Here is a 10,636-nt window from a genome sequence, read left to right as displayed (position 1 = left end):
CTACCTCCACAGACCCCATCTGCCCGGTGATCTCTGGCCTAGGTCCTCGCCAGTCTGGTTCTTCCACCCAGCGTGGGGGGCTGAGCGGTTGTGGCCAGGAGCGGGGAGTGGGGCGACGGCCCCGCGGGGAGCAGGCGGCGGCGGGCGGAGGTGGGGGGCTGCGGAGGCCCACGGTGCACGCACAGGAGGACGCGGGGGACCCTCCCGCGACCCCCAGGACCGCGCCCCGCCCCGCCCCGCCCGCAGAGCCCTGGAGGGCGTGGTCTCGCGGCGCTGACGTCACCTCGCCTATAAAATTCCGGGCGCCGCGGGCCGGCTTTGTGGAGCGCTGCGGAGGGAGCGCGCGCGGCCTGGCCCGTGGAACAAAGGAGCAGGGCGGCGCCACGGGGGACCGCCACCCACCTCCCGGCCGCCACCATGACCGCCAACGGCACGACCGAGGCGGTGCAGATCCAGTTCGGCCTCATCAACTGCGGCAACAAGTACCTGACGGCCGAGGCGTTCGGGTTCAAGGTGAACGCGTCGGCCAGCAGCCTGAAGAAGAAGCAGATCTGGACGCTGGAGCAGCCCCCTGACGAGGCGGGCAGCGCGGCCGTGTGCCTCCGCAGCCACCTGGGCCGCTACCTGGCGGCCGATAAGGATGGCAACGTGACCTGCGAGCGCGAGGTGCCCGGCTCCGACTGCCGCTTCCTCATCGTGGCGCACGACGACGGTCGCTGGTCGCTGCAGTCCGAGGCGCACCGGCGCTACTTTGGCGGCACCGAGGACCGCCTGTCGTGCTTCGCGCAGACCGTGTCGCCGGCCGAGAAGTGGAGCGTGCACATCGCCATGCACCCGCAGGTCAACATCTACAGCCTGACCCGCAAGCGCTACGCGCACCTGAGCGCGCGGCCGGCCGACGAGATTGCGGTGGACCGCGACGTGCCCTGGGGCGTCGACTCGCTCATCACGCTGGCCTTCCAGGACCAGCGCTACAGCGTGCAGACCTCCGACCACCGCTTCCTGCGCCACGACGGCCGCCTGGTGGCCCGCCCCGAGCCCGCCACCGGCTACACGCTGGAGTTCCGCTCCGGCAAGGTGGCCTTCCGCGACTGCGAGGGCCGCTACCTGGCGCCATCCGGGCCCAGCGGCACGCTCAAGGCGGGCAAGGCCACCAAGGTGGGCAAGGACGAGCTCTTTGCCCTGGAGCAGAGCTGCGCCCAGGTCGTGCTGCAGGCGGCCAACGAGAGGAACGTGTCCACGCGCCAGGGTGAGTGGGGACGCCGCCCCGCGCGTCTTCCGGGCCGTGCACAAAGCGCATCCTCGCAGCCTCCCGCCCTTTTCTCCCCCGCGGCGCTGCTTCGGCCCTCAGTATCCCGTGTGGCCCCGCTAGGCGCGCAAGCCATCCCGCCTCGCCAGGGCCTGGGGTTCCAGGGCCCCCGAAACCCAGCTCAGGGGCCGTCGTACGCGCAACACCCTGCCGGGTCTGAATTCTCCCCACGCGCTCTGATCCCGCAGATCCGCTGCCCCAGCTCTTGGAGAGGGGACGCCCCTCGCCCAATACCTGGTGCAGGTACCCAGTTCCGCAGGCCTTTAGCCTAGCGGCGGAGGCAACGGCCACTGTTGGCACCAGGCTTCCTCCCCCTACCGCCCCTGGCTGGCGAGGTGGGGGCGGTTAGGGGCTTCTGATCAGGCCCGGTGCGCCTCCACCACCCACTCCTGCTCTCCGCGCCTCCCCCGTTGCTGGGCGGTGGGGAGCGGGGCTCCGAGTGCCTGCCCTCCCCCGCCCCGCGCGCGAGGCCGCGGCCTTTGTGAGCAGGGGGGCGGGTCGCCGCGGCTGGGCCCTCCCTCGGCCCCTTTGTCCTGCTCGGTCCCTGCAGATTGGAAAGCCAGATGCGGTGGGGCGGGGGAGGGTCGCCCCGGGCAGGGGCGGAGGAGCCCCCCCACGCCGCCACCCGGTGGGGTCCCCGGCCCGGGACCCTGGCCTGAAGTTCTCCCGGGGGTGGCTTCCCTGTGAGCGCCTTGGCGGCCCGCAGCGTGGCGAGGATGGCGAGGCGCCAGGCACCCCGCCCCGCGCCTCCTTCCGCGCCCTGTGCCCCGCGGTGCCGGCGTCCGAGGGCGGCCTCGACGCCCGCCCGGAGACCTCAGCCCTCTTCCCCGGGGATCCCCTGCCCTCGAGTGAACCCGTCTCAGGGGCCTGGGCGGGAACAATTGTCTGCAACCCGACCCGCCTCTCCAGGGCCTCCCGCCGACGGCCCGTTTCCGACCAGCAGCCTGTGCGCCGAAGCGGGAGCCCCTGCCTGCGCTCGGACTCTCCGCCTCTCTGGCGGCAGCTCTTCCTCTGGAGCCCAGAGGCGGTTTGCAGCCGGAAGCCCCCCTGGAGGGGCCCATGAGGGTCCCCCCCCCATGGGAGCCTGGATCCCGGGCTCTGGGGAAGCTGGATGAAGGCCCCGGCAGTGGCCCCCTGGTTCCCCAACCCCACCCCGCTGGCTGCGGGCTCCTTGGAGGCCTCTGAGGTCCCCATGGCGGTGGGGGCGAAAGTGGAGGCTGGGGTAGGGTTCTGTGCTTGCTGAGTGAAGGCAACAGATGCAAATCACTTGCCCTACGTGGAGTAGTAAGGACACAGGATTCAGAAAATGGTGTGCTCAGGACCCCATGAACTCTCGATGGCCGCCTTGATGCGCGTCACCTCCCTCTGCCTGTTTGAACTCTGCTGGGTGGGGTGAAATTTCTGCTTGCTTAGCAGGCAGCGAGGATGTGTTGAGACTTGAGCAGTGAACAGAGAGGGCTTGCATTATCTTGAGGATGTGACTGAGGTGTCCAGAAAGGACTTGCGGGCTTGGGGTCCCAGATTGGATAAGTGGGGCCCCTTTCTGAGGAGGACCCTTGAGCTGACCTGAACGGTGACTAGAATGTGGAATGGTGTTGAAGGCAGGGGAGAACAGGTTGTGCAAAGGCCCTGAGGTAGCCAGGGTCAGAGAAAGCCCACTCACTATGTCTGAGAACTCGAGGCTGGGAGCTGGACTGGAGGGACCCTCAGGGTCACTAAGCCAGACACTACTCATTAGTGGGGAGACCAGAGCTTGCTGTCCGTGGCCCTCGGGACCGGAAAGAGCAGGGGGCCAGAGGGTGTTTTGGGCGAGCCCGGACAGATGCCCGGTCTAGTGAAGCTCTGGGGGCACCAGGTTGTGATTCAGGCTGCTATGGCAGGAGGTGCCGGAAATGAGCGAGTCAGGGTTGGCTCATCCCGGAGATTAAAGGGCCTGGGGAAGGGGCTGGGCCCCCGGGGTGCGATGGGGCGGGGGCGTGGCTGGAGACCAGGCCTGCGTGGCAGGGGGCGGTCCCTTCCCTCCGACCGGCGGTAGGCCCCTCCAGCCCAGGAGGAGGAGGAAGCTGGGAGCTCCGCCCAGTCAGTACCGGATGGGAATCAGCCCCACTGCAGGCTGGGCCGAGGGGGGGCGGGGTGCCCCTGCAGACGCTGCCGCCCTACAGCCTCAGTTTGCTCATCTGTAAAGTGCCCAGTTCCATTTGCCCCAGGCTTTGTGCCTGGGAAGGCCTCACGTCCGGCAGGGTCGGCTCAAGGAGCACCTCTTACCCAGGCGGGATCTCCCTCCTGGTCCCTCCAGACCCTCTGCCACTCCTGTCCTCTCGAACTGGCATCTCTCTCGCGTCTGGGGCCCAACGCCCTGGCCTGAAGCCTGTCTCATGAAGTGCCCTGTCCCAGTCACTCCAAGGGTGGCTGGCTGAAGAGGGCCTGGTTAGGCTGGGCCTTGTAGGATGTCTAAGAGTTCTCTTGAGGCACCTCAATGATATGTTTGAGGACGGTGGAGGGATTGGCAGTGACCTGATAGTTTTAAGAGCTAGCTAGAAAGAGAGGGCAATGAGGTAGGGCCGCAGAGGATTCCAAGCCCCTTCCTTCCTATGGGCTGGGCCGTGTTGGAGGCGCCTATGCAGAGCAAGCCGGGAGAATTGGGAAGTGTGAGGGGTGGGGACCAGGGAGGATGTGAGGGGTGTGCGCGTGAAGTGCCCCCTCTCTGCCACTTGGGAAGAAGCTGGAAGGCGGGAGTCCCACGGGGAGGCGCCCCAGGGCTCGGGGGGGGGCCTGGGGCGCGCCCCTCCCCCGCTCCCCCCGAGCCCCCGCGTCCCCGCTCCCCGGCTGCCAGGCTTCTCAGCCAGTGACTCAGGTTTTCTGTGCTGCTGTGGATGAAAAGAAAAATCCCGCAGAAAACCTGTTCCCATAGTAACGGGCTCCAATTTGAGGCTGGAGGCTGAGCGGGTGGCCTTCGGGGCGGGGCCTGCAGGGGCTGTGGGGCAGGGCACCGCCCCTTCTGCTCCCTTCAGGCTGGGTGGGAGGCGAGGCTGGGTGCCCTGGAGGTGCCCACCAGGGGTGGCTGGTCCTGTGTGCTGGCCAAGGGCTTCCTCAGGCCGGTTCCAGGACTGGATACAACAGGCTGGGGACTGAGGCGCTGGGCAGATGGCTGCAGGGAGGATGGCAGTGGCGTTAATGTCACCCAGTTGCTGGTGGAGCAAAGCTGATGCTGTCCACTGGTGACTACTCTCTGAGTTACCAAAGCTCAGTTACCAGAAGCCTCATGCAAAGCCAGACATGTTGAGGCATAGCTGTTATTCTCAGGAGGATGAGGCAGGACTATCTCAAACTTGAGGCCAGCTTGGGCGATTTAGTGAGATCCTGTCTTAAAATAAAAAATAAACAAGGAAAGTAAAAAGAAAAGCCCGACATACTGAGAAGGGCTTTGTGTTTCTGCCTCTTCCCGTGCTTATTTATCTGCAAGGGTGTTGGGGGCTGGCTTCTGTCCCTCCGTCCTCCTTATCTGCCTCTCTTGCCCTTCTTCCTGGGGTGCCCGGGGTCATCTATTGCAATGCCGGGGTGGCCCTGAGGGGCGTTTCCTCTGGTCTGGCCCCTTCCTGTCACCCTCTGAAGGTCACCCGGTGGGTGGCAGTGTCATGTGGCCAGGGTGTGGTCTGCTGCCCGCAGCTGTGCATTGCTTTCTGGGCCTACGGGTGGGAGCAGCTTCCTGCTGATGGCTCCAGCCCCACCCTGGGGGAGGGGGGGACAGGGGCCTGCAAGAGGAGGGACCCCATCATGACCTGTGGCCCTGGGGTGTCCTGGGGTGTCCCTAGCCCTAGGGACACAGATAGGAGGTGGGTGGAAGAAGGGCTGTGGTCTTCCCGCTGCCTCCTCCAGGCCTCCTGTGTGACCTTGGCCCAAGGGCATGTGCCCTCTCAGGCTCAGCCCCCTCTTTGGAGCGGGGTTAGGGGTGAGGGTTCCCAACTTGGGCACTGATGTGGGACACGGTTGGGTTAGGACAGCGCCGGCACCCTTCAGACCCCTGGGTGTTGGCACCACGCCCGCCAGCCTTCCTCTGCCAGGCGCCATGGGTGTCCCAGCTTCAGAAAGGGACTTCGAGGTGCCTGAGGGTGTGGTGACCTCCACAGGGAGATTTGTTCCTTTAGAGTCCGAGAGCCCGTCCCAGGCTCTGTCCCAGGCTCAGCTGGAGCCGTGAACCTGGATACGGATGTAGAATGGCAGAGCTGGGCCTGGCATGGTGCTGCACGGCTGCACTCCCAGCACTCTGGGAGGCTGAGGTGGGAGGGTCACAAGTTCGAGCCCAGCCTGGGTGATTTAACCACTGAGTGGCACCCAGTCTTCCATTTGAAAAGGGTTGGGGATGTAGCCGAGTGTGAAGATGGAGTCCAGTCCCCAGTACCTTCCCCAGGCCCATCAGGTTATTGTGTGGCGTGGAGACCTATGCAGATGTTACAGTTCACTGACGCACATCTGGGGAGAGAGCTCTCGACTGTGGAAGAGCTGGGGGTTTCCACTGGAGCCAGGGATGCATCTGACTCAGTTTGAACTTTCCTGAATCCTCTGAATTTTCCGAAAGGAACATACACACTCATGTTTTAGCTTTCACACATCCGCGGCAGCAGGAAGGAGAAGGTAACAAGCCCCCATATTCCGACCCCCTCGTGATGGTTGGCTGACGTCTCTCCATCTGTGGCTTTGGGTGGTGGTTTTGATTATATTTAAAGCAAATCCCTGACACCAGGCATTTTATCCTAAAATACTTCCATCTGTGCCTAAAAAACAAGGCCATCCTTTACATAACCACGACATAAATGAGCAAGAGCTGATCTTTAACATCAAGTCCTGGTGGCCATGGTAGGGGCCTCTGCTGGCTCCAGGAAGGCTTTGCGCTTGATTTATTGGAAAGCATTACTTCTTTTGTTTCCTTTTTGTGGTCCTAGGGATTGAACCCAAGGTCTTCCCCAGCCCTTTTCTCATTTTTTAGTTTGAGATAAGGCCTTACCAAGTTGCTCAGACTGGGCTCCAACTTGCAGTCCTACTGCCTCAGCCTCCCAGAGTCCTAGAGTTCCTGGTCAGTGGCACCATGCCCAGCTGGGACTTTCTTTGTTTTTGTTTTTTCTGAGACAAGGTCTCGCTATGTTGTTCAGACTGGTCTTAAACTCACTAATGTAGCCCAGGCTGGCCTTAATCTTGCAGTGATCCTCCTGCCTCAGCCTGCTGAGTGCTGGGATCACAGACGTGCACCACCACGCCCGGCTACTTCTTTTGTTTTGTTTGTTGTGTGATGCTGGGGATGGAATCCAGGCCCTCTCACATGCTAGGCTAAGCAGCATAACTCCCCTGAGATTTCTTCTCCTGCCCCACAGAGCGCGTGGATGTGGCTGGGACTCAGCCTGGGTCCTGTCCTGGCCCTGCTGTGCAGGCTGAGGGCTCTGAGCTGCGTGCTGGAGTCCCTGCGCCGTCCCCTCGTTGGCCTGTGGGGCAGGGCTGTGGGCCAGCCAGAACCTGGTGACCCACCCGGTTCTCTGTAGCAGCACAGCTCCTTCTCGCAGGTATGGACCTGTCGGCCAACCAGGATGAGGAGACCGACCAGGAGACCTTCCAGCTGGAGATCGACCGCGACACCAGGAAGTGCGCCTTCCGCACCCACACGGGCAAGTATTGGACACTGACAGCCACCGGGGGTGTGCAGTCCACCGCATCCACCAAGTGAGTGCCCGCCACCCTGCTCAAGGCTCAGGCTGGCCCTTCCCAGGGACGCGGCGGCCCCCTGACCCTTTCCCACCACCCTCAGGAACGCCAGCTGCTACTTTGACATCGAGTGGCGTGACCGGCGCATCACACTGCGAGCATCCAATGGCAAGTTCGTGACCGCCAAGAAGAACGGGCAGCTGGCCGCCTCGGTGGAGACCACAGGTAGCTGCCATGGGGACCCCAAGCCTGTGTTCCCTGGTACCACTGCACCTGGGGGTCCCAGCCCCACTGTGTCCGTTCAGCCTGGCCCCGCCCCACCTGCCAAGGGCTGGCTGCAGGGTGATCCAGCCCAGCTGCACTGTCCCTTTTGAGCCACATCCTGGCTGTGGCTCAGCCCCACCCGGCGGCCTTGAGGCTCAGTGTCCCTTCCTGGACAGGGGATGCCGAGCTCTTCCTTATGAAGCTGATCAACCGCCCCATCATCGTGTTCCGCGGCGAGCACGGATTCATCGGCTGCCGCAAGGTCACGGGCACCCTGGATGCCAACCGCTCCAGCTACGATGTCTTCCAGCTGGAGTTCAGCGATGGCGCCTACAATATTAAAGGCAGGTTCTGCTGGCGGTGGGGAGCCCCCTGGGGCTTTGGGGCTCACCTTGGCCCTCTGTGGCCTGGCTCAGGGCCAGTTCAGACCCCCAGGGGATGGATGTAGCTCCAGACTGGGAACAGCCCATCCACTGTGGTCGCCCGCCTGCCCTACACAGCGAAGGAGGGAGGGGAGGGCTGGGGACACAGCTGGGACTGAAACCCGGGTGGGAGGAACCCGACAGTGCAGAGGTGCTCAGTTGGATCCAGAAGTCCTTCCATTCCAGTGCTGGGGAGGCTGAAACAGGAAGGTTACAAATTGAAGCCCAGCCTGGGAAACTTTGCAACTTAGCAAGACACTGTCTCACAATAAAATGAAAAATATACAAGGGTTAGGGAGATGTCGCTCAGTGCAAAGGCCCTGGGTTTAATCCTCAGCACCAAGAAAAACAAAAAATAAGTAAAATCCGAAAAGAATGAAGGACTTAAAAACCCCATTGGTGTGTCCAGCACCGCAGCAGGGCAGCGGGAGGGCACACGGACCCGCCAGTTCCAGAAGCTGGTTGGAGGCGGCCTCAGCCCTAGAGTAGGAAGCCCCTGCTGGGCGAGGTGTCCTGGGCACTGGCTGATGGGGTCTCCCTCCCCAGACTCCACGGGCAAGTACTGGATGGTGGGGAACGACTCCTCCGTCACCAGCAGCAGCGACACCCCGGTGGACTTCTTCTTTGAGTTCTGTGACTACAACAAGGTGGCCATCAAGGTGGGCGGGCGCTACCTGAAAGGGGACCACGCCGGTGTCCTGAAGGCCTGCGCAGAGACCATCGACCCCACCTCGCTCTGGGAGTATTAGGTCCCCGCCCCGGCGGCCGCTGTCCCCTCCACTAACCCTCCTCCTCCTCGGCGGCCAGGTGGCAGCCCCTTGCCTTTCAAACTGGAAACCCCAGAGAAATTGGCGCCCCCACCTGTGGGCCCCTGGATGCCCCCACTCCCCGTGGGTCTGCCCTTCCTAGGGGGGATGTCAGGTCCCTCTTTTCTGCCATGGGGTGAGGCTGGCACCTCTTTCTTCTGACCTCAGACGACTCTGAGCCTTATTTTCCTGGAAGTGGCCAGGAGAGGGTGGCCCAGCCCTACCTGGGGGGTAGGGCACATAACTGGAATCTCCTGTCTCCACCATGCGTGCTTTTTGGGGCCACAGCCCCTCTCCTACTCTGCTGGGGCCTGCTGGGCTCCCTGGCTTGAAGCCAGTGGGTCTGTGCCCTGTGCATTCCGGCGGGGGTAGGGGACACCCCGAGCCTGTCTTCTTTCACCCTGGCCTGACTGGAAGCGGAAAACGACCAAATCAGTATATATTTTTTTTTAATGAAGTGTTACTGTTGGAGGCACCCCAGCAAGCCTGGTTGTACTTGTGAGTGGTCTTGGGGGGTCTTGACACCTGTGCCCAGCTCCCCAGCTGGCCCCCTCCTGTTCTCCCATCACCCCCAGCCCTGGACCCTCCTGCCTCAGCCCCAGCCCTGCTGGGATTGGTGCTCCTGGGCAGAATGGAGCCTGTGTCCCACCCACCAGCTGGGTACCCTGGGGTGTCCATTGGCCTCCTGGCTGCCAGCCCCCCACCAGCCCCCTGCCACCGTCCATCTCACTCTGGGTGTCTTGGTCTTTTATTTTTTGTAAGTGTCATTTGTATAACTCTCAGCGCCCATGATAGTAGCTTCAAACTGGAAAGAGCAAAATAAAATAACTCTCGAGTATGCAGCCCTGGCCGGAGCAGCCTGTGTGTGTTGTGGAGATGAGGGGGCTCGGGTGGGGGAGGCCAGGAGGGAGGGAGGCTGGCTGCAGTGGGCGGTGGTTGAGCCCTGGACAGAACCCTGCCTAGAGCCCAGGTCTGCACCTGGCCAGCTGGCCCAGGGTCCGGCAGCAGGGGCTGGGGGCTGAGGTGCTGACCCTGAGTACAGACCTCTGGACAATCCAGATGTGCACCATGTGGGCCTGTGTCCCCCGAGCCGGATCACACAGAAGCGCGGGTCAAACACAAACTAGTACACCCCTGATCTGCTGTTGCTCTGTTGGCAGAGTTGCTTTTTTATTTTAGGGGAGTGGGACATGGGGATTGAACCCAGGGTCTTACCACCAAGCTATATCCCCAGCCCACAGCCTTTTATTTATTTTTTCAGATTTCGAGACAGGGTCTCCTAAATCGCTAGTTGCTCGGGCTGGGCTTGGCTTAAATTTGGGATCCTCCTGCCTCATCCTCTCAGTGCTGGGATTACAGGTGTTCATGGGCCACCACAGGTGATTCTTGGCCAGAGCCCCTCCACTTTCCCTGACTGGAAGGGCCACTCACCAACCGCAGGCTGGGGTCCCTGGAGGGACGAGCCTGGGGAGGGTGTGTGCAGGTAGGCAGGGCCTGACCTAGCCAGGACACCTAGGGGAACTCGCAGGAGTAGGCACGGGGTAGAATCCCTGCCACATCCCAGCCTTTTTTATTCTGAGAGTAGGTCTTGGTAAATTACTGTAACTTGTCTAGGCTGGGCTCCAGTTTGCATCCTCCTGCCTCAGCCTCCTACAATGCTGAGATTACAGGCACGTGCCACCACGGCCATCCCTACGTTTCCATTTTTCAGAGGGGAAACCGAGGAAGAGCAGCCTTGCTGAGCAGCAATGACAAAGGTGGAGCCGCGGGTCCAAGGCGCGGGGGTGGGGTGGGGGCGTGGCGGAGGCGCTGATTGGCTGCCGTTGATACGGGGCGGTCCGCGCTGTGATTGACAGTCCATGCGGCGGGAATCAGATTGACGGGGCAGGTGGGCCACAGAGGAGGTTAGCTCCCGGCGGGTCCGGCCCGGCCCAGTGGAAGCCCGGTTGAGAGCCAGAAAAATCTCAGTGATGAGAGGGGACAGCTGAATCCTGCGGAGCCAAACTGACCACGTAGGAGGCCGCGGTGGGGGAGGCGGAGAGGACCCTGCCCATTCCTGCCCCCAGCCCGACGATCCCGGGTTCAGTTCTGGCTCCCCGGAGCCACCTGCTGATTCTGAGCCGTTTCATTTGTGGCTTTGGGTG

The 10,636-nt window shown here is 62.6% G+C and overlaps 1 protein-coding gene across 1 annotated transcript; it reads left to right on the top strand.

Moving 5' to 3' along the window:
- The first annotated feature begins 313 nt into the window (after positions 1 to 313).
- On the top strand, positions 314 to 9,334 carry Fscn1 (fascin actin-bundling protein 1). The gene is made up of 5 exons (XM_004840377.4): positions 314 to 1,249; positions 6,862 to 7,018; positions 7,104 to 7,225; positions 7,441 to 7,608; positions 8,233 to 9,334. Exons 1-5 carry the CDS (start codon positions 418 to 420, stop codon positions 8,433 to 8,435), a joined length of 1,482 nt encoding a protein of 493 aa, XP_004840434.1. The 5' UTR covers positions 314 to 417; the 3' UTR covers positions 8,436 to 9,334.
- Positions 9,335 to 10,636: the final 1,302 nt, after the last annotated feature.

This window comes from Heterocephalus glaber, unplaced genomic scaffold (assembly GCF_053883595.1).
Source record: "Heterocephalus glaber isolate CG9 unplaced genomic scaffold, H.glaber_assembly_v1.0 deba00001610, whole genome shotgun sequence".
In the NCBI taxonomy this organism is placed as follows: domain Eukaryota; kingdom Metazoa; phylum Chordata; class Mammalia; order Rodentia; family Bathyergidae; genus Heterocephalus; species Heterocephalus glaber.
This window is presented reverse-complemented; position numbering and strand designations above follow the sequence as displayed.